We start from the raw sequence: 24927 nt of genomic DNA on the forward strand, positions 1-24927 counted from the left end.
CGCAATGAAAGTGATTTGGTGTAAATTCGACAACAGACTGAAAAGTTATAGCGTTTTAAAGGTGATAGTTCCGGTAATTTTTAAAAACAAACAAAAAAAATCGTATCTCGAATACAGTGACATATAGGACATTGGGTCTATGAGTGAAAACTAGTACATGGCCTCACGAATCCCCCAAAAAATTGTGTCGGTCCATGCGCCAAACACCCTGTATTTTAACTAATATTATTTATAAATGCGTATATGATTGAAATATTCAGTGCAGAATGGCTGAACCAATTTAGATACTTGTATTTAATTGCTATTTTAAATGTATTTCTATAAAATCTTGATACTTCCCCTTCACAAAAGAGGCATAAATACCTGTTCAACAGTACATTAAAATTTTAGGCGTTTACAATATTTACAATAATTAGCGAAAATGCGAAAATATGTTGTACAAACATGATTAAAAATAAATAATTATTAATTTTAAGAGGAATGTGCAAAATCGTATTTTTATTATTTTTTTAGTGTTTCATAATGCCAAAATTACACTTGTAAATAGCTTATGTAATTAATTTACGATAAATTTACACATGTAAAATCCCTTTCTAAGTCACTTGCTTAATTTCTTAGAACTTCTTAAAACTTACGTAATTTTTACAGAAGCTACTTACAAGGGTAAAATCGGAATAATATGAGGGCGAATTAACGAAAAAATAAAACTAAAGATATTTTTTTAGCTTTTCTGCGCTAATCGATCTCATAAAAAAATCATTAGTGATGAATGAATATATTTTTTTAATGATTTCTTTTTATAATTTACAATTTTAACCGTCAAGTTTACAAAATATATTAAAATCAACCATTATTACATCTTCGATGAGAAACTAAAAATTCATAGTTAAAAGTATAAAAATTCCATAATCATTGCAACAAATAAAACCAATTAAAATTGTAAACTACAAAATATAAATGTGAATGTAAAAAAAAATGAATTAAAACAATAATTTACTGTGAATAAACAAACAATGTTAATACGATTCCATATTCCTACAAAAGTTGAGTATCATAATTTCATATTTTTTTTATTTAATTACATACATTTTCATACAAAAAACTTCATGTTTTCATAGGACTTTTTCTGTTGCAAAAATTGTCTACTAAACTTTATTTTTAAACATGTAAAGCCTTACTATCTTAGCCACTTATCCAAAAGTGTGGCTGGAAAACGGACCTTATTTCAACGTCATAATTTGTAATTTTTTTAGACAAGTGTTTAACAGACGTTTAATATGTTTTGTGGTACAACATGTAGATTTTAAGTTATAAGTTTGATTGGTATGTGTCTGTATGTCCGTGGCACCGTAAATCTTAAACGAACCGCAAAAAAAGAATTTTAAAGCTTTTTTAACAACGGTAACTTTAAGAACCATATCATACTTCATATTCATGTTCATGAAGAAAAAAGCATAAAATGGTGTTATTACAACGACAATAAAAATTAAACAGACATTGAACACATTTTAATAAAAAAACTTTGCGTTTTTTCAACTTTTTTTTGTAAAAAGAGTGAGTTACACCATTTAACTATAACGATAACCGAACCATTTTCAGTTGTCAAACCACCGATGTGACCAATGGGCGGCAAGTATACGGCTGGTTATGGTTTGGTTATCGTTATAGTTAAATAGTACAATCTTCCCAAGGACCCAAGATTCACCGGCATCATAAACGTCAGTTTTCTCAAAACAACTATTTTCAATGAATTGTCCCGATCAAAGTAAATAATTTTAAGAAAAACAGATGTTTATATTGTTGATAAACTTGGGCATTTACTAACAAAGTTTAGTAGACAATTTTTATCAGGGTTTATAGTAAATCTAAGCGCTTTCGCACACTGCAAACTAAACAGTCGACCAATAGTTGCTTAACAAATTTTCCTTAAGAAAAGCGTGAATCCAATATAAGTTTTCATTCGGTCTGATACTGATTAAATACCTGATCTTTGTAATGTGCGTACCATTCATTTCCTTACTGATTTATGAGCCCAATCAAACTATTAAGTTGTGGTGGCCTAGTGGGTAAAGAACCAACCTCTCAAGTATGTTTGGTTTCAATTCCAGGTCTGGCAAGTACCAATGCAACCTTTCCAAGTTTGTATGCACTTTCTAAGTATATATTGGACAACAATGACTGAGTAATTGAAGGAAAACAACTTGAGGAAACCTGAACTGCCTATAAATTTTGAAATCAGCAACCCGCATTGAGCAAGCGTGGTGATTAATGCTCAATCCTTCTCCGTGTGAGAGGAGGCCTGAGCCCAGCAGTGGGACGATAAATGAATAATCTATATAAATAAAAATGAATTGCTGTTCGTTAGTCTCACTAAAACTCGAGAATGGCTGGGCCGATTGAGCTGATTTTGGTTTTAAAATGTTTGTAGAGGTCCAGGGAAGGTTTGAATGATACGAAGTTCGCGGGATCAGCTAGTGATGAACAAAGTTTTTAGTCGGTCTGATACCGGACAATTAACTAATCGTTGTTACGTGTGCTTCTATTAATTTACATATTGATTTATGATCTCAAAAAACTATGGTCCGACTAAAAGTTTGCAGTATGCGGGTGTATCTAAAGGTGATGTGATCAGCTCTCCTCGACCATGGAGTCCTCAGAGCGCTCGGAGCTCATGCAGTCACCTTTCGGAGCCACTTTCGACGGTTTCGCTGTCTTGCCTACGAAGATTTCTACCTCCTGTAATTAGAAAAATAGAATTATTGTTTACTGTTTAAATAATAATTATGGCTTCAATGCTGATTGTCGGCCACGGCGGCTATTCATGAAGGTCAGCTGCAGGACATATTAAGGGTACAGACACAAGAGCACTCCCTATTCTCTCACTTTCATAGTTTTCTGCGACGATAATCCGAAGAGATGAGATCTATGCTAAAACTCTTGTGTTTTGAAAATCACATTTTTAAATTGTTATATAGTAGTAGGAAAACAGAAGATGCCTTTGACTATTTAGTCATAAGTTGGCAGACTAACAGCCCTTTCAAACTTTGTACTTCGCGCGGATTTTCAGACAGCGAGAAATATAGACCGACATATGTTGTTGAGGAGGTTTGTTGCGTTGTCTGCCCAGCAATAACACATAGGAAGTGGTGAAGTATAGGCGTTTTTGGGGGTGTCGCATCTAATTCTGACGTTCGAAAAGTGCTTTTTTTAGCTTATCTTTTATTTTTAGTTATTTGCATGATTAGAACCACTGGTTTCGGCTACTAATAACCTGTCATCCAATGTGTTAGCGATGCGCTCGATTAGTATTAGTTTGTTTTTAAAACAAGCAATAATATAAGTATTCGCGGCTTGCGGGGTGGGCGCGCGTTGCTTGTCGCTGGCGCGCTCACCGGCCGGGCCGCCGCCGCCGCCCCCCAAGCGCCCGGTGCGCATCGCGCATTTTTATGATTTTTGTTTTTGCTATTATTAAACTTTTTCCAACAAAGTCTCGCCGTATCATTGTGGATCACAAGTACGAACCCCACCCTCAACACTGTATAGATTAATAGTTTATAAGCATAGTAGTGTGTACCTGGCTGCCCTCGATGCCCATGTCCTTGTGCAGGTCGTGGCTGGTGCCGGGCGCCGCCGCCCGCGCCGCCAGCTGACGCTCGCGAGCCACGCGTCTGAGGAAACAATATTATTGAGTTATTTTACTGTTCAAATCAAATCAAAACATTTATTCGCGTTCGTGACGCACAAACAAAGACGAATATACATATAAAATCAAACAAGAATAAAATAGAAGAACAGAAGAATATGGTGAAAGGAAAATATGCGTCACAATCACGCGAAATGGCCCTCGCTCAGCATATGCAGCGACCCTGTTGTGTATTTTTTTCAAATAATTAAAATTATAAATCAAAGGATTTAATGTATTATGTTTGTTTTTTTCTTGTAAATGGCAACTTTCCAAAAAAGGTTTAGCTAATGATGCATTTCCTTTCCCTTGGTCCCATGGTCCTGGAGAACCACTTCCCGTAACCGGGCAAAAAACAGTTTTCCTCGAATGCTAAACTTTATAATGTTTGTGGGATGTATCCTTAAAATGGGCCACCACTTAATAGGCTCCTGACAATGTTAAATAGTCTAAAAGTAGATCACTTGTCTTCTGGACTTCAGATAGAGAAAATATAATACAATCAAACCTCATCCTTTTTGGGGTGCAGCCTAGCAGTGGGACAATATACATCCTTTTTGTGAAGTCGGGTAAAAATTATATTATTTGAGTCTTTTGAATCGATCTTTTCTCAGGAGTGGGACAATATAAGCTACAGATATAATGAATTACCTCCTATGCTCCAACATAGCTTTTCTATCAGCTTCTCGTTTCTCGGCCGCTAGTCGTGCCTTCTCGTTCTTGACGACCGGAGTAGCGCGGGCGCGGCGCGGCGGAGACGTTACTGGAGTGGACGGCTGGGGTTTCACTGTTACTGCTATCTGAAATATTTGAGAAAATTCTGGTTAGTTTTGTGGTTCACAAAAAACTTAAAAAAAAGACGTAAACTTAAAGAAAAAGTTCTCCTTCAAACTCAAACTCCAAACATTTATTTGGTTATTAAATATTCAGGCATAAATAAATATTCTTCGTATAACATACAGGTCAAACTGAGGACCTACTTTTTTGAAGTCGGTTAACAAAAATTGGCCAAGTGCGAACTTGAAACTTGGCAGCCCCTTAGATAGATGAATTAAAGAACGTTTCCTGTCAACATGACCTTATTTGTATGTATGTATTTATTTATTTATTATATTTTATGTTTTATTTATAAGTATATATTTTATGTTATGTAGTTTCATCTTTGTTTTGTTTAATGTTGTGCACTTAAAATTTTCTCTTCCCTATCGCATCTCTCTATCGCTCTAAGGTTTGCTGTTAGAGAACCCAGTTCTGGGTTAAGCTCGCCTTTGTACATGTCTTCTCTGTGTTGTGTGTGTCTTTTAAATGTTTTTGTGTACAATAAAGAATAATAATAGATGCTTGAATTTTCATAAGAATCAGTGTAAGGTATATAAAAAAAAAAACTGACTGATTTATCTCAAAGATAGAATATTGGAAACAAACATAACCGGATGCAGCTAAGTAAGAACCAGTGTTTAACATGGAGCAACTATCTATCTGACCTCAACCTAGTTACCTAGGCAATCCGACACCCTTGTCTGGCTTCTGCTTACCCATAAAGACTACCAAAGATTTTCAAAAAGTAGTTAAGCCCTACTATTACCCTTATAAATATAATTTCCTCACCTCCTGCCAATTATTAGCTTTGAGTTCAGCTATATGCTGGTATATAGCGTCGACATTAGCGACTTGTAGACACACCATGTCCCAAAACCCTTGTAAGTCTTCAACTGTAGTAGGGAACGGCTCGTCTTGTCGCTCGTTTATATTGTTGTAGCAGAGGCCTGGAAATTTAAAATAATATGTTAGTTTTTGGGCTTTAAATATAATGTGTGGAAAGTTGTCAACAGAGATGCGTCTTATGAGTAGCTCAAGATTCCCTCTATAAGGTATTTTGCCCATCTCGGTTGTCTAGAATTATAACACATTAGTAATACACATAAAGGTGTGTGAGGAGTGTGTGTGGGTGTATGTTTGTTACTTCTTCATTGATGTTGATGAAACTTGGTACCTAATGTCTAAGTCTGGAAAAAAGTTCCTTCAGCAAACCGGTGAGACTTACCGGTCAAACATACTCTACGCAGCTTATGAGAAAAAACTACCGGTGTACCAGTTCCGTAACCTTCACGAGTTCTTACTAAAAAGCCATCAGCTTGGTTTACAGCCAACACTTCTCCATACCAGGTTTCTTTTCGTCCAAAAAGGCTGTATGACTTTTAAAAGTAAATATTATAAGAGTAGGAGATACAGTTTTTTAAGAGGTAGGTATGTTTACCTTCAAACTGCTGCATCTTCTGTGTAGCGAGAAGCCTCGCCTTGCCGGACGCGGCTCGGAGGAAGCCCAGCACTTCCTCGCTCACATCCTCGCGATTCTGAAAACATTGTACAAATATATTTAGTCAAAGTCTATCATTATTATTAATAAATAACTACATTATAATAAATTGCAACATTATTAATAAATAAAAATAAATAAATAAATTATTAATAGTGTTAGTCCTATATAGACCCAAAACTCCTGTGGGTCTATTTAATTATTGTTATTAATTACAAAGGCTATATGCTAGTAACAGTATTTAAATAATTTCAGTACAATATTACCTACCTAATTAGGTACAATTAAAATGGTACATAAATACCTAATACATATCAAAGAGTCACAATAGTCTTATAAAAAAAATAAAAAAAATATTATAGTTGCAATAGCGTGACTCCTATGCACAGGGTTTAAGATTCGAATGCCGGATAGAATCTAAATCGCTTTGCAGGTTTTAAGAAACTTAAAAAAAAGCCTGTTGTCTGGGAGTTGGTGCATCGGAGAGCACGTTAATATCGGTCGTCTAATCTCTCTCGTCGTGTCGGATTGCCGTCCCATCGGGCTATGAGACTGAAGGAATAGGGAGTGCACCTGAGTCTGCGCTAATGCTTGTATAATATGTTCTGTGCAGAAGATAGATTATCTTCTTGGAGACCTAGGACTCTTTTAATCTTGTTTACCAGTATTGTATTTGAAACTTTAGAAAAACAAATTACCTATGTGCTTGAAATAATTACATGGACATGGAATACATGGAAAATATATAAAATAAGACGTCTAATTATTTATATCAAAAGGAACAACAATAAAATTAAATTCAGATAATATGCAATATAAAATTCAGTCTGCTCAAACGACCGTGAAGTGGTTCCACCTGCATCAATATTATTGAAGAAACTTAACATTGAGAATAGGAAAACATCTTTAAACATTCAAATGAGGTATTAACTAATTTGTTCTGCTGTGAGGCCATATATATTATGTCATTGAGTTTTGAGATCAATGTCAAGTTATATTATAATGATATTATATTATATACCAAGACCAGAGGTGGTTGGAAGACCAAAGAAACGATGCATGGATTGTGTGAAAGTCGACATGGCTTGAAATAATGTTACTTGTGAGATGACGACAGATAGAAGAGTATGGAAGAAGAAAATGTATGGCGCCAACCCGAAATAAAATTGGGATAAGGGCAGGATGCTAATGAGGAGATATATAAGTTCTTGCCAATCATTTTGGCGGCTCGAATCATTTTAAGACTGAAGCAAAACGGACTTCTATCCAATTGCGTGGACTTGCTCCCACGGGAAACAGTTCAAATCACTGGCCGATTCTATTCGAGGTAGAAGCTAGTTAAAAAAACTCTGACATGGGTCATAAAAAATGATATAATGACTAGGTTCCTTTGCAAACTTTTGTTGTATGGGTACATTCAAAATTGCAAGGCAGGGCTGGCCATTTTCGAAATAGGTTTGGAAATCCAGTCGTGTGAATAATAAGAATAATCTTAAATCTTAGAATGAAGGCAAGTTGCAAAAGACAGCTAGAGTATAATTTGCTGATATATGCTGTTCCCCGCGACTCCAATCGTGCCCCAAGGGATCTACTTTCTGCACCCAGGCTAAAGAGTAGCCTATGTACTTTCTCAATTTCTGGACTATCTGTACAGCTCATAAAATCAGTACAATAGTATTGTCTGAAAGCTGACTAACTTGCAGAGTTAATTTAGCTTTTGTAATATGAATTAACAATCCGTAACAAAATATTAGACAACCCTGTCAAGCCACAAACCAGTTCGGCAGGCCGAATTTAATTGTGGCAACAAAACTATAACAATTAGATACGCCTTAACCAGACAAGGTCTTAGCTATAATTATAGAAGAGCTCCGTCTAGCTAGACATAGATATTTTGGATCTTTTAGTAAAATTTCAATGTCAATATTTCTTTTTAAGGATATTTTATTTTGAATTCAAGATTAGGATTGAACTTGACATTTCCTCTTTAAAATATAGCATAGGCTTTATGTAAGAGGCTGGCTAAATTAATTTTGTGATGACCAATGGTCCTTTAGCGATATGGACGTGGGCAGTTTTGGAAATATTGTTATTTATTTATGAGAGGTAACTTCACAGTCAATTCAATCACGACATATCAGATGGTTTGTGTCTGAGATCCCTACTGCTGTTGATAGAACAGTAACAGTTACTAATTTTAAGACGGCTAAGCGAATTTTGGAAGGTGTCTAAGAACCAGAGCTGGAAAATCAGCTCTTAACTATAATCAAACTTAAAATCCCCTATAAAATCCATTTTTACCTAGGGCCCACTTTTTGCCTCTTAAATAGGATTATAAAAGTTTTAAAGATGTATTTTCTCACCTGTAAATCTTCCAACTCCTTCTCAGCAGTAGCAGCAAGAGCCAACAGCCTCTCCGTCTCCTTCTTCTCCAAGCTCAAGAAGTAATGAGCATCCTTCACCACCTCAACACCATTCGAATCACCATTAACACTAATCACCGATTCATCACCAACATCACTATCGAGTTTTATCACAGAAATACCATTTGTAACCGACACTGAACTTTTATCCTGTTCTTTCTCAGTCTTTTCCAACTTAGGAATGTCTTCAATCTTCTGCGGAGACAGATCACTTTTCACACACTTCTTTGGCGAAATTATAGGCAGTTGAGCGCGGAATTCAGGCCTTAGATGCCTTAGAACTGGTAGGGACACGCTGGAATCCATCTCCCCGTTAGGACTGGTGCACAGATCCTTCTCAATCTCCTCAGGACTCTTCTCGAGTTTTCTGGGGACTCTTTCAGGTGTGTTCAGAGATTTTTCAGTTAAAACCTTAGGGTCGTCATCCTCGCTGGTGCTTTTGAGTTTATGGCGCTTCTGGTTGAAGAACCCTTGAGCTAGAGCGCCTGGCCCGTAAAGTCTTTCCACCCGTTGCTGAATAAAACTCTTCATAGGACTTGTTAACTGTTCCCCATTCTCCTTCGTGATTTCTACTCTTTTAGAGACCCCATTAGAAGAAATGGTGTAAGATTCAGAGCTGAACCTGGTCTCTTTGCCATTAGAAGTCACGGTCTTCCTGAAATTCGTCTCCGAATAACTGGATTTGAAGGTGATCTCCTTAGAATTATCTACTTCATCGGTTTTATGAAGCATTGATGTGGCGAAATTCTTGCTTTCGCTCGATATGTAAGGACGGCTGCTAGTCGTCATATTGCCTAAAAAGTCGTTCTTTAACTGTTTATTTTCGGCCGCCATGTAGACATTAAAAGGTGACGTGGCTAAGTAAGGGTCTGTGTGCGCCTTAGTAGGCGCTTTTTGTGTCAAATCAGCGCGCGTATCATGGGGCCCGAATGTTGGCACCAGCAGTTTATTCGCACTGACCGGAACTGGGACGAGGAGCGAGTTATTTTCGCTTCTATACTGGTAAGTGTGTGTAATAGGCCTTATTGGAGAAGCCTCTCGACTTTTGTTTATATCCTGCCTTAATTTCGAATCATATGTAGTAAGATTCGTGTATCCGTTGACAGAGCAGGCTAGGTTAAGATAGCTGGGTTTTTTATGGGGTAACTCGTCCCGTTTTTTATGGTGTCCTCTAGATCTGTGGCTTGAGGTGTCGACATAGACCTTGGGGGGTGGTTTGAGGAGATTCTCAGACTTCCTGGGGGTGGGTGTGGTGTCTTCTGGGGTTCGGACGGGGGTGGCGACGGGCGTGGGGCTGGCCAGGTAGTTAGGCTGAAGGTTGGACCCTGCCCGTTCCTGTAGACGGGATGTGAAGTCTCGGATCCGACTGGTTGTCGAAGAGGGTGTCAGAAGGTTCAGACTTCCTGATGTGGTATCTGGAATGAGAAGAACTTTCGTTATTATGTGATTATTTAGTATGTAGGTACAAGGTTTTTTGTTTCATGGATGATGCTGAGTCGTTGAAAAATCATTAGCTTCAATACACTTAAAACAACGTGACTAAAGTACGTCAACATGACCTTGCAAATTAAAACAATTTCGTAATATTTCAGGGAAATACATATAATCAATTGATAACTTTTAATGTAGGTAAACATAAATTATAATATCATGATTAATTTTCAAATCTTTTTATACCTTTCATTCTTTGTATCTTACCTACAGTTTCATTTTTAGTTTATTTTAAGTACATACACATACACTGTATGGTTGTTGTTTTCTTAGAAAAATATTGACTGCCTCGCGAGTTATTCAATATATTAGGACCGTACCTACTTATTACAGATGCATTATTCCAGAATCAAATTTTATTAATTAGAATGCAAAAAACAAGAAAAATAATCATCATAATTTTAATATCATGCCCTATAAAAATCAAAACTCAAAGACTGTACTCTTTGACTTAAATTATTTCCTTACTTAAAGATGAGTAGGCACCTAAAACATTACTTAAAACCTTTGCTTTTTATGAATGAAAATACAAAAACATACCATATCATAGTATCAGAACATTTTAAAATTGTAGAAAATAACATAGGTATAACATTGACACACAAACAACAATAATAAAGCCAAAACCACTGCCACACAGATAATCCACAGATTACAACAAGCAAAAATCAACAAAAAGGTTCGGAACTACCACACAAACTTTTGCAAACACTCACAGGCATGAAAAATGAGGTAATAATCACACATTTTGTATTTAGAATCATTGAGATGAAGAAAAAAGGTTTTTATATAAAAAAATAATTACCACACAGCATGGCTGACTATCTTATCAATGAGATACAAGATTGTATGTCCGTGAGAATGTAATGTATGATGTAAGTGAGATAAAATGTGTGTATGTGTGCGTATGTTGTCATTGAACTACATATTTAGGTTGACTAGCTTTTCTTCTGTAGTGTTTCCCGCGTTTTTTGATAATTTTATTAACTTTAACATTAAAAAAATAAAATTTTAAAAGGCTTCCTAAAAAGAAATAGGTTTTGAATTGAACCGTGTATTTTAGTTAAATTTTTAAATGCAGGATACCAATTCTTATGTGAGTATTATTTGAATTATAATATAATAATCATTTGCCTTTGAAAATATAATAAAACTCAATCTATGAAGTTGATACATAATGCTTAGGTCAATTAAAGTAAAATTTTGTACGGAGATAGATAACTCCGTTAATCCCAATACAAGCTGCATTTTAAATCCTAACACAAAAAAGGGTGGGATATTATAAGATTGATGTGTGTATTTATTGTTTTTTAAAGAAATTCCCTCAGAATAAACAAATACTGAACCATATTTCTTTTGTAATTTAAAACAATCCCTTACCATACAATTCCAACATAAACCCTTATTTATAAATAACAAATAAACAACTATATAGGTACTATTCAAAAATACAAGAAAATAACAGCACCAAAGAGATTCTCAATTTCAAAACACATTCAAACTAAATAAGAAAACTGACCAGTTCACGAACGCCTACACCCATGACTCATATGTCAAGTCAATATGTATGCCAACTATTTCTTTGTGTTTGTTTATTTCTTAAGGCTATGCAATAACATTTGCAAGTCACACCTTATTGTGTAAGGTGGCTCCTCTTGCATTTTAGTGTTCGAGAAATTGTTCTTTAACCTCTTGTGTTGCAGGGGAGTTTGTTCCACCACTTCTTCTTCCCAGTAAAAACACATAGGAAGTGGTGAAGGGCGGGCGTTTTCGGGGCTAACATTTGTTTTGACGTTCGAAAAGTGCTGATTTTCAGCCTACTTTGAATAAATGACTTTTGATTTTGATCTTGTATGCCACATTTAATAAGACAATAGAATTCAATTGTGTCTCGCGTATATCTGCGATTCCAGTATATAACGAGTGAAATAGAATAATTTCTAAAAAGGGAGGTTGTCAGTTTGTATGCAATTATCTCTCATTTTGATGAGGTTTTCGTACTAAGGAGAAGGTTTTTGGTTTCGTTTTTTTTTAGGTCAGATAGACAGTTGCTTTATGTAAAACACTGGTACTCGGTTGCATTAAGTTAGACTGGAAGCAGAGTTGGGCAAAGGCTGGACAGATTTTGTTTTTTTTATTTGAATAACCTATCTGTAATTAAGTACTGTGAAAAAACTTGATTTAAAATAATGTCAAAGTAATAAAAAGTATTAATAACTTTGACTTTGAAAAGAGAATGCTGAAATGAAATTAAATGAAACAATAAGCAATTAGCAATAAAATCAAGATAGTTATAGCTGTTTAATTATAAAGTGACTATATGTATATTGATAGCTACATTCTAGTAAAGCCTGATGGCATTTTCACCTGATAAATGTGCTACCTATCTCTGAAAGTGGTTCCAGGGGTTATCCGTTCAATCAAGCAAAGCAACCAACTCGTCAACTTTATAATATTAGTTTAGATAGACATTTTGCTAGTATTTCTCTCTAGGTGTCTGGGTAAATGGGTTGATTGCCCGGGTAACTGGGTTGAGTAGGTCAGATAGGCAGTCCCTCATTGCAAAACACTGGTACCCAGCGGCATCATGTTAGACTGGAAGCCGACCCCAACACAGTTGGGATAAGGCTCGGGAGATGATGTACTTTTGTTTCATATTACGATTTTTTACAGAATTTGGAACTCTATTGCATTTAACAAGCTAGCTACATAAACGCAATTATATATCTTAAGCAATGATGCAGCAAAGAGGTGAAAAGTCATAGTTCCACACACAGATTTCAATCTTTTTAGGTTAAAATACTAGAATAAGATAAAAATCTATGTAGTTTCCAACTTATTAAGCCAAATACATACTTGTCATGTATAAGTACATATTAAAATTAGGTTATAGAGGTAAAAGGTCAAATAATATTTGAAAAACAAGTTGTGGTGTTTTTAAACAGATTAAATATACATATATTTAACTTTAATTTCGTCCTTATATGATGTATATTATGTATTTTTTCTTTAATAACAATATAAGCGACGTATTGTAAAATGACTATCAGATTTTAAGCCAGAAAATAATTAGAAAGATGAATCGTTTTTCTCTGAAGTATTATTAATAATCTTATTAGTCATCTACCTTAGGACGGTTGTAAAAAGATACTACGTCATGCAGGGTCCAACAAATCTAACACAGTTTTATAATCAAAAAGTATTTTCCATAAAATAAAAATGTTACAAAGTACGGTAAAAGTAATTATTTTTAAATCCTTTTTGACATTGAAAACCGGCTCCAAAACTTACCGATCGCTTTCAACACACATTAACTGAATTACACAATATTTAGAATGTTATAGAAACCAATTTACAGTAAATATTTTTTGAACACATCATATAATTTTTCACTCGCTAAACTATTTTATGACATCAGTTCACAAAGAAGAAATGTCAACGTTTTATTTTTTTTTACTCGAGTCGACGACGCACACCCGTTTGCGGCCAGTCCGCACCGTTCCGTTTCACGGTCGACAAGTTTTGGTTTCGTTGATTCACAGAAAGTTTATAGATAGCGTTGTCAGATTTTTGCGAAATATTTATCTCAGGTGTGTTTAGGTGCGTATTCGTAAGCAATATGACGGCAATGACCGAGCTGGAGCCGTGCGTGGGTAGAAACGAGGTCGATACATAGATTATCCACATGTGTACGTATCCGATTGTCTTTTTGTTTGTGAGTGCATTTTGCAATCAGCATTGTTTGCGATTTCTATGCATGACCTAGATTTATTATGGTGTTTTATAAACATCAGCTATGGTCTTTAAGTCATGTTTATGTTTTAATCGACCGGTCTGAGGATGAATTAAATATTTACGACTTCCGTAATGAATGAGAATGAGAACATGAATATCGAATAATGGCTATGGTAAATGACTATGGTATTTTGTTTTATAATAAATATTTTCATTTTTATCGATCTTTACTAATAAAGATAAGCGAAAAAGACATTTCCAGTTTTGAATGTACACAAATTCGCGCTCATTCCATTTGCTGTGCGTTTCGTTCCACACAAAATAACTTTCTTTAACAAATTCAACACCTTTGGTTCTATAGATATAAATAGTTTCATGAAGATTTAAGAGAATATATTCCGTATAAAGTTGGAGAAAGCAATTAAAAGATGTCGTCGACGAGCAAAAACAGACGCTTTTAAATAGCAAGAGATGTGCTGTTTTAAATTAATTCAATTTACTCACCTTTTAATAAATAAACATGCCATAACAATATGAATACGAATAAGATAGAAATTAAACTACAGTACAAATACTACAGAATAGGAAAAAAGAAAACACAGATTAAATATGATAGTAAAAACATTTATTAATATGAAAATAATAATTATGAAAGTAGCTTGATGAGTTTTATTTAAAAGTAAAATGCATATTCATTTGAAAGTTGAAAGATGTCGCATTTTACTTTAAAAATAAAATCCATTAGAAAAAAAAACATTGTATTACGATGATAATGAACTGAAAAAAAATAATCACAATCACTCATGCTTAAACAAAAAAAGTACGAATCAAATACATTTACGAACGACAGAAAAAGCCAAAAACTTGCCAGCATTAGAATTACCTGAGAAATCGGTACTAGCGTCGACATCCAGGGAACAGCTGCCTATAGAATCCACTGATTTATCCATCACTTTGACTGTCAAATCCTTCGCTACTTTAACTAAATCAGACTCTTTAACTTCAATTTCGTAAGGTCCTATACTATCAAAGTCTTCAACATTCGATTTAGGAGACACAGTCGAGCTTGGCAATCTTATATCAGTTTCATCAGTATTAATAGTCAAAATGGAGTCAGGTTTGAGTTCCTCAACTCCGTTCTTGTCTAAAATAAGTGTGCTTTGGCTTGTAAAAGTGCTCTGAACTGGCTCAATATATTCCACGTCTTCATCGAAGTACAAATGGTTGGTATGCCCACTTGGACCTTGAATGTTAGTAGCGTCTTTAGGGACTGCGTCGATAACTGTCTGTGTCTTATGAATATTCTTATAGTAATGGTTTTCTAATTTCTCCAGCTGTCTTCTCGTGTCTGATTGCTTTTTTCTAACTGAGTCTATTATAACAGGCAGATTGAGTAAGTCAGGAGTCTTTTCTCCATTATCCCTTTTAAAAAGAGGTGAGTCATCACTTTCCAGTTCAAACCGCTTATATTTTGAAGAACAGTAGTCGTCGATAGATGAAGTGTCAGACTTTTTTGAATCAAAGAACGTGTCGAGAGAGAAAAACGATTTACGTTTCTTCTTTGGTTGGGATGCTTTGCTAAAATTTGGTGCTACAAACGGCTCATTTGCTTTGTACGATTGCACGCAAATGTTACTAGTATTTACCAAAGATTTCGGTCTTGTTTCTTTAGCCAAATTCACAGCCACGCGGTTAGTTTCAACCTTTCTGGAGTCCAAGCTTAGAGTCTTACGGAATCTTTCATTGAGGTTTGCTAGAAGAAAATGGCGCCGCTCCGTCGATTTTGGCGTGACATTGTAGCTTTGTTTGCTACTAGAAGGCTGACAATGAGGTATATGTTCAGTATACTTAAACTCGATATCGTTTTCAGAAAAGTCTTTAGATTCCTCGTAATTTTGTGTTCCAGGCTCTGGTCTTTGAAAAGAGAAGGAGCCTCTAGTAGAGCTTTTCTTTCTGTCGCAAATACAGCTACCTACACAGCTCAATCTCATGCATCTTTCTTCTGGCTCCAAGGAAACCTCGTGGTCATTAGGAATGTAAGTATCAGGCTTGCTTTTATGGACTAGGAGATCCTGCCTGATTTTCTCCAACCTTTCGTCTCCATGGAGACCCCTTGTGTACTTAGACTTTAGGGGTCTGAAGAACCTTATGGATCCTGAAGTGTGTGGTTCAACGGACCGTCTTCTGACGAAGGATGGGGAGTCAGAGATCTTGTTGACTCCTAGGAGTAGGACTGGTGATTTCTTGTCTTCCTCGTCCGGTAGATCGCTGGAAAGAGAGAGTGCGGGTCATATTGTGTTCTTTAACTATGGCTTGAGGAGACAAATGTTCCAAAATAAATATTTTTGAAGTGGTATTAATAATGATTAGATTCTGTTTATTTCTGGACTATGGACATGTATTAAGGACGGGTGAAACTGCTTGTAGAAGCTAGTTTATACTATAATTAAAATTTATAATTCATAAATTTTGGAACATTTGTCATGAAAAGCATAAATGGTAAAATGGTTTGTAATAGAAAAATAAAGAATAATGGTTCTGTCGCGAAGGCCAATTTGTTAGTTTTTGCAAGCATACAGAGTGCCCAGTTTACTTGCGTTGACGTTGAAATAAGAACAAACTTTATGAATTTCAATGAATTTTAAAATAGTTTGCATTGTTATGCGTCATCCTGTCAATAATTTTTAAAGTTGATAGGAATAGAGTAGATTTTGATGACGTGAATTCGTGTCTGTCATTAGTAACGCACTGGTTCACGGCCAATAATTTGGTTTTGAATGCGAAGAAAACCAAATGTATTAAATTTGCTTTGCCAAACGTAAAAAATCTCGGCCCCAGTGTAATTTTAAACAATGAGGAAATTGAAACGGTCCAAGCTACCACTTTTCTAGGAATAACTGTAGACTCCAAAATTAAATGGGGTGAGCATATAACTGGCCTCACGAATAGACTAAGCTCTGCTGCGTATGCTGTCAGAAAGGTAAGAGCTCTCACCGATGTAGCCACGGCGCGTTTAGTGTACTTCAGTTATTTCCACAGTGTTATGTGCTACGGAATTCTTATGTGGGGCAATGCTGCCGACATAGAAAATGTCTTCGTGTTACAGAAGCGCGCTGTCCGTGCTATATACCGACTAGGTACTAGAGTCTCCTTAAGGGAAAGGTTTAAGGATATTGGTGTTCTCACTGTGGCGTCTCAATATATTTATGCCAATATAATATATGTAAGGCAAAACATAGAGTTATTTAGTAAAAAGAGTGACGTGCACAATTTCAACACCAGAAATAAACATAAATTAACCGCATCCAACTATCGATTGCATAAAGTGCACGGTTCGTTTGTGGGCCTTTGTATACGCATTTATAATAGAATCCCAGTTCATTTGCTAGAACTAACGGACAGTTCTTTTAAAATCAAAATTAAGGATATTCTGATTAAAAAGGCTTATTATAACATTAATGATTATTTCACAGATACACGCAGATGGCAGCTCTGAAGTGGACAACAAGTGTTTTTTATATATATTTTTTTGTGACTATAATTTGAAAAGATATTGAATTATATAATTGTAATTTAATTATATTTAATTGTAATAGACAGCTGTGTTGCTGGGAAGTTTGTTCTTCACCACTTCTTCTTCCCAGCCATAACACTAGGAAGTGGTGAAAGGGGGGCGTTTTGGGGGTGCTGTCCTTATGTATTACTTGACGTGAAAAAGTGCTAGAAACTAGCCTATTTTCAATAAACGTTTTTGACTTTGACTTTGACTTTGACTTTGACTTTGAATAGTATACTGGGCATACTGTGGTCAGCCAATGATAGTTATCCGTGCTGTTAGGCGGTGGAAAAATTACAAAATATGTTAGTTTTCTTGGTTAGTTAAAAACAAAACAACCTTCATTAAGGCACAAAAAATCGAAAACCAAAACTTTTACTCACGTGTTTAGAAAATAATTATTTAAAAAAAAATGTATCATGATAAAATAATAAAGTGGTGTCTACTGTCAATTTTTAAAGCAAGAATTCATAGTACATAAGTACATTAAAAATTTTGATAATTTTAAAAAAGGGTACTTTTAAGTCATAAAAGGTTTTTCATGAAATATTAAAAAAGTACTCAGTCATTTATTTACGAAGGTAGAGTTCGAAGATCACATTTTCATGCAATCTGGTGAATTTTGTAACTTGATGTTACTTATTTAGCTTAAGTTATTTTAAAGTTACTGCTATTGCATTGGGTAGGTATATCCCGTAAGGATAGCAAGTAAATAAATAAATGTTATGCAAAAGTACATATTTTCGGAAGTCTAATCGTGAGTCGCCATTTTGTTTTAAATGTCAATTATATTTTTACCATTTACCAGTATATGGCACGGACTGGCACGCCCTGTTACTACTCCCTTTATTGGTCTCAACACGCAACTTTTTTTTAGAATTCTTTCGCAATCAAAGCACGAAATGAAAGGAAACTAACCTTTCTTGGAAAGTTGTAAGCTAAAACGCATTTTCCATTCCTACATGCCTAGATCTAAGCTATTTGGAATGGAGGTTAGCTTACAGCCGTTTTCAATATTCAATTTATCTGCCTTTTTTTCTTACCGGAGATAGGAATTTGGCATTATTAGTATTGGGCTGCTATCAAAATTCTATTTCTAATAAAATATGTAAAACTATAGATAGATATAATATTGGAAATGGCCGTCAGATCACAGATTCGCACAAAGTGCCGCCAAAATGAACTGTCAAAAATGGTTTTGTCAAAATCATAGATCTATAAACAAAAATAGACAAAACTTTCTAGAAAGAGAGGAAGCTATGTCGTCTTAATATGGTGTCTTTCTCTATGTATGTTATACATAGTCATTACCTATGTACTAAAACGGTATTTGTAATTTGTATTAATGATTTACTCATTTCCGTCCATTATTTAGGTCTAATATGGAACTTAACAAGATACCTAATCATTGTCCCTATTAGAGGCGACATGTTGTTTAGCTTGACATACATTATTATAATGTCTATGTTAAGTTTTTCTAGTTTACATTCAAGTAGGTTAGGTTATAAAGAAATTATATAGTTACTTCGTTTACCTATAATAACGGACTGCTTATGACCAATCAGGACAAGTTTAATAAGTTAGGATTTAAGCCAAAGTTATCAAGGGTCCAGGGTTATATTTTACAAAAACGATTCTTTCAGCATACTTTTTGACATAAGCCTCATAGAATAAACATTCAAAGCGGCGTAGTTAGTCAAAATCATCATAGGTATGTCACTTGACATGTGATGACAGACTTAAGCAATGAGGGTTTTTGAAATTTTTTCTGCCACCGGGTGGCGCCACGTATGCGTCTGGTCCAAACAGCTGTCAAATAGTATGGAATTGTAGGTGCCGAACTTATTGTTTATTGAAATTCTGTTATATTGGAAGTGTTATTGATTTTATTATGGACTACGGTCAGAATAAGGTTTCCGAACTAAAAATTGAGCTAAGAGAGAAGGTGCAAAAGTCACTGGTACTAAGGAAAAGCTTGTTGAAAAATTTGTTAACACAATATGATTTAGTTTTTTTTATTTACTCAACCGCAATAGTAAAACAATAATGCAGTGCTTTAATTATAAAATAAAAAACACACTAAAATCGTTCACTATTCAAAGTAAAGATAAGCACTTTGACAGTTATTGGACCTGACGACTCGGTGCTGCCACCTCGTGGATTGCCATTTTAGAAAACCCTCATTAAAATGATATTAGCATCATAGTACCATATGATCGTGCCTTCTTGTCTCTTGACATTGATCATGCCCTGCTATTTTTAAAGATCTTTAATCCATCTGAAAGCCTTTGAAAAGAACAGCAGAAGTGCTAACTTGAAAAGGTTTTTGTTTGTTTACTTGAACGCGCTAATTTGAAGTACTACTAGCCCGATTTAAAAACATATTGGAGTGTTAGACAGCCTATTTATTCACGAAGGCCATATGATATTTTCTATCCAGGTGTTTGAAGTAGTACCCACGGGACAATGGTGAAATCGCTAGCTTTGAATAGGTAATATCTTTTCGCTTTTCTTAAAGACAACGCAATAATTATTGGCATTCCAAATAAATTAATATTGAGTGAGACCCTATTCTTAAGAGTTGCGTTTACGAGCGAATGGGGCAGTTAACTTAGTTAATTCGCTATGTCGTCATTATTTTAGCTATTAATACTCTTTTGTTACAGTTAGCATTTACTTCAAGTACTTATGAGAATAAGTCAATCCGTTTGATAGTCTGTAATCACCTTTTGCGTGCAATAAAGCAATTTGTGGTCTGACGGACCAACGGGACGTTTAGTGTTGTGAAACTTCTGCGTAATAATATCGATAAATCGATAAAATTATTATTACCTACTGTGTTACTATTAGGTTATAGCTGTAAGTTTTCAATGTGCGTAAATACAATACAATATAAATAGATTTTATTAGTACATAGTTATGAAAATATGTAATTAAAGCTGTATGATCACAAGGTGACGAGGCTTTTCATAAATCGAGATTGGTACAAGTATAGGCAGTACAATCACTTCTTTTAAATGCATAGAGAATTTAATTAAAACTACGAAACAGACGGTAGAAAATTTCATCATTTGTCTAACCCTTTCCCCTTGGGGTCGGCTTCCAGTCTAACCAGCTGCAGCTCAGTAGCAGTGTTTTACAAGGAGCATATCAGACCTCTTCAACCCAGTTACCCGGGCAACCCAATACCCCTTAGTAAGACTGTTGCTGTCAATCTATTACAGACATCAAACTTTTCTGTCCGTCGATACATTCCATCACACGTCCCATCACTAGCACATCGAGTGATCGCGTTTAGCACGCTTCATCGACGGTACTGTTACTTGTTCCAACGCATTAGTACCGTGCCATATTGTCTGCTGGCTGACCACCGACATGGAAGGAATATTATAACATCAATGTACCGTTGTACTTCAACACTAATAAAATTAAGAGGAAAGATTTTTAACCAACTTCAAATGAGAGGGCTCAGTATGACCTGTATGTTTGTGCGCGAATGTCTCAAGTTCAAATGAACTGATGTGGATGCTGCTTTCAGGATGTTATTTATCAGGCTTAAGAGAAGGTTTTAGGTCTTACTATTGAAGTCGGTTTTATGATCTTGAAAAATGGTTTAGGTTTGTAGTTTGCACCCTAAAGACTTCGAAAACGACTACTAAACCGATTTAAAATGCTTTAAAACTATAAAGGAAGCTAAACTAGTCTGACGTGCTTTTGGACAGTGGTTCCCACGGGACGCGAGTGAAACCACAGGAATCAACTAGTGTCAAATAAAATATTAGATTACTGTAGTACAAAGAAACAAAATGTAATTTGATATCCGTCAAAATGGATTAGGGGATGGAAAAATTTTGCTTCCGCCAGCGGTTTCACCCACTACCTGAGGAAACTACTTCCCATACCCAGATAAAAAGCCTATGCGTTATTCTTGCCGCGGTCGGTCTGTGGACGGGTGACCATCTTGTCTTGACGAGTTGTTCTGTGTTTAAAACACACAACAAACTGGTGGGTCCCGGTTGTCATTTGAACATCTTTGGAGGTCGTTATGGGTGCAAGCCAGAAAGTCACTAAGTCAGACAACAAGTATTACCACGAGGTTTGCCCGGGTAAATGGGTTTGCGGAGGTCAGATAGGCAGTCATTCCATGTAGAACTAGCAGTGATCTACATGGAGTGACTTAGCTGCATCCTGTTAAACTGGAAGCCAACCCCAACATACTGGGCAAAAGGCTAGTCAGATTTTATAAGACTAAAAATATGATCTTTTGCAGAGAAAGAAGCGTGATATTATATAATTAATTGCTGTATAATATAATATATAATCTAATATAAACGACTGTCAATTTCATCCGGTACATTGACTTAACTATTCCATACGCATTTGGAACTGCGCGTGATAATATGCAGCGGACTAAAGAGGATCGATATTATATTTGTATTGTTTATGGTACAGCTAGTTTACTGTTAACTTATAGGAATTCACTTGGCTCTACTTAGTTAAGTAAAGGTAAGAATTGGCTCCAGTCGCGGTTAAAATACAAAACTCGAGGATGAAAAGTTTCACTCTGTAGTTTTTGCAAGAAAAATAATTAAGTAAGGAGAGGAATCATGATGGTTGGTATGTCTATGGTAATAAATATGCAATACTTTCGTAACTATTGTCAAAAATATCATTTAATGGCCAAAACTTGCCAATTTTGTCTGTAGGTTGCATGCTTTCTATGTGATATCTATCTATACCTATATCTAAAAAAAAACATATTTACAAGCCACAATCTAATTACAAAACTTAGAATATTAAATGATTTGAAATTATAATTAACGACGATAAGGATCATTAATTACGATTAAAACGAATCTAATTATCGAGTGTCGATAAAAATGTCACACCACTTTCACTATAATACGCGACGACAAAAAAACTATAATTTAATTATACTCTGACTTTCTACGAAGTTTTAATGTTAGGCTCGCTTTCAGTCTACTAAGAAGAGTCTGAGTATTTTACATAATCTACTCATTAATTGTGTATTTGATACTTATAGGTACAATTACCTAATTAACAGATTTTCTGGTACCTACAAATAAACTTCAAGAATTAAAGCTCCATTTCATAACAATAACTAAACAATTAAGGTCAACTCAATCATTGTTTTAAATATTTTAAATGAGTAGGTATAATATAAAAGCTCTTTCGAAACGTCAAGCTTGTTGCACGGTTTCAAGGAGTGGGTCTCATGGAGAAGAACCGGCAAGAAACTCCATGGACACTCTTTATAGAAAAGCTCACAATACTTTTGTTACAGCGCAAATCATCGCTGAGAAAGTTATACAATATTTAGAAGCTAATATGAGTATTAATTGAATAAGTGAAACTTCACATAGCGAAATACGTCCCATTTTATGTGCCTTTAAAATAAATATTTTATCCATATTTAGTAGACGTTATACAGTGAAGAAAAAATCCGAAAACCACATAATTTCAAATTCACCGCTCGCGCAACAGGAAGTGATTAAAACAAAACGGTTATGCAATCGACCGATATCTATCGATTCCTTATTGCATACGATCATAGATCGATTAGAACAATTGACCGTTACATTTGAGACTTTATTGCATACTTTCTAGTTCTTTAATGAAAGTTTAACACGATTTTGTGCAAAAGAAATCTGAGTTTGCTTATGCATCATGTTGGAAAAGTTGCATTGAAATTCAGAAGAAAATACATGGTCGATCAAGTTGTGTAGCTTGGACTTAGCTAGGACTAGGCGCCTTGTTATCCCTTCAAACTCAAAGAATGTTGCACAAAATTGTGAGACTCATAGCAAAACAAATGCATCGAAAAATACCCTAACTAAAGTAGTTAAAATAAGTTTGCTATTTACATTTTCGCCCGAGATATAAACTTACGAACTGCTACATATAATATTGAAAACAACCGAAGGCTCTATAATAAAACAGGATTATAGGCAAACTCTATCCAATTTCTACATCTATGGTAAATTCTTACCACTAAAGTTTGACAGTTCGGTCAGCTAAGCTATAGTCTATGAAAGAGAACGTCAATCAATTTCACACAGATTCATATTCATAATTTTACATCAACCTCTCCGAGCGTGGGACTTTAATAATTTGATTAATACCGATAATTACGTAGCCATATTATCTTGTTCTTCAATCTGTGAAAGCGAGTTTAAGCAATTATTTAAAGCATTGTTTTATATTGTTCTCATTGTACCTATGGCTTTTCTTGTTCACGTTATTCAAACATGGAATTAATTGTGTTTATGGGCATGTTCTTATTAATGTACGTCGAAGAACATTATTTAGTAGCCGTGTAGTTTTCCTTTAATTTAAATACAATAGTTCGGATTTGTTTTTAGCGGATTAAGTTTTATTTTTTGTATTAGATTCGCATGCAGAATTACTACAGAAGTTTACCCGGATTAAAACCAATATTACCTGTTAATTTTTTGTATTTGTTTATTTTTTTCAGCCTCACCACATATTCAAATACCTTTAATTAAAAATTCAAACCTGAACATTATCTTAAAAAAAAAAACTAGATCTATATTTACATCAAAAAGTTAAAGCTACAGAAGTAGCTATTATATGCGTAAATGAAGACTATTTCAACGTAAGAGAAAAAAACAACTACAACGTCTAATCACAGAGTCCCATTAAATCTTTTCCCCTAATTTAAAAACCCGTCTCAGTTTCCGTAAAACAATGTAAGTTTTACGACATAAGGTCAATAGCCCCATTGTTAAGTTAATTCGTGATTACATACGTAGAAAACAGATATAACTAGTTTATGAGTAGACTGAGAATAGAAAAACTTCATTTGTTTACGAACTTAAGGTAAATAGTAAAGATTTTTTACATAAATACCTATTAAATAAATACTGCTGCTTTAAATATTGATTCAATCTCAAAACGTTTTTTGTTACGTCATTGGTGTTCTTGAAAAAATCCTTCAAAAACATAACTAGCTTATCTATGCTTCATTTATTGCAGCTCTACTCCAAGGAATTAATAAAAATAATCATCCATTAACGTCGCAAAAAAAAATTAAAAAACTAAACCGACTCCAACCATATTTTAAACTTTCTCCAAATTTTGACATGCTGAAAACTACATTAAAATAGGTTCAGACAAATCAGGTCAAAACTAAAAACCTCATTTTTTAGTCGGTTAAAATGTAACTCACCTAAGCCTTATGCCTTTTCAAATATGTATTAAAAAAAACATAAACGTCATAAAAAATGTATTGTTTGCAAATGATATCTCTGTACATTATTTACTCAACTTCCGAAAGGTGAATGACTTCAAAATAATAGTGGTTATGTCTTTTTTGCGGTCTCAAATTATGAAACGGTACATGAACATTTAATTTTACGAATGGAACAAGATTTCAGATGGGAAAATCCTAGATTCTAGATATGATTTTGACAGATGCGTTTTTTTTTTTGGTCAAATGGTCTCAACCGAGTTACCCGGGCAACCCAATACCCTTGGTAAGACTGGTGTCAGACTTACTGGCTTCTGATTACTCGTAACGACTGCCAAGGATGTTCAATGACAGCCGGGACCTACAGTTTAACGTGCCCTCAGAAACACAGTCATTGGTGTCTAAGATACACTTTGAAAGTAGGTACATACAAACTTAGAAATGTTGCATTGGTACTTCCCTGACCTGGAATCGAACCCGCGCCTTCATACT

General features: G+C 35.0%; 1 protein-coding gene across 1 annotated transcript in view; it reads right to left on the reverse strand.

The window, feature by feature from the left end:
• Positions 1-315: 315 nt before the first annotated feature.
• The window catches only part of LOC135118905 (uncharacterized), a 48679-nt gene continuing 24067 nt past the window's right edge, over positions 316-24927 (reverse strand). Inside the window, exons 3-9 of the mRNA XM_064042032.1 lie at positions 14532-15916; positions 8363-9837; positions 5940-6036; positions 5291-5448; positions 4334-4482; positions 3575-3668; positions 316-2736 (exon numbers count right to left, since the gene is read on the reverse strand). Of these exons, the coding sequence (XP_063898102.1) occupies positions 2629-2736; positions 3575-3668; positions 4334-4482; positions 5291-5448; positions 5940-6036; positions 8363-9837; positions 14532-15916 (3466 nt within the window). The 3' untranslated portion in view covers positions 316-2628. The remainder of the gene's footprint in view (positions 2737-3574; positions 3669-4333; positions 4483-5290; positions 5449-5939; positions 6037-8362; positions 9838-14531; positions 15917-24927) is intronic.

This window comes from Helicoverpa armigera, chromosome 27, assembly GCF_030705265.1.
Source record: "Helicoverpa armigera isolate CAAS_96S chromosome 27, ASM3070526v1, whole genome shotgun sequence".
Taxonomy (NCBI): Eukaryota; Metazoa; Arthropoda; class Insecta; order Lepidoptera; family Noctuidae; genus Helicoverpa; species Helicoverpa armigera.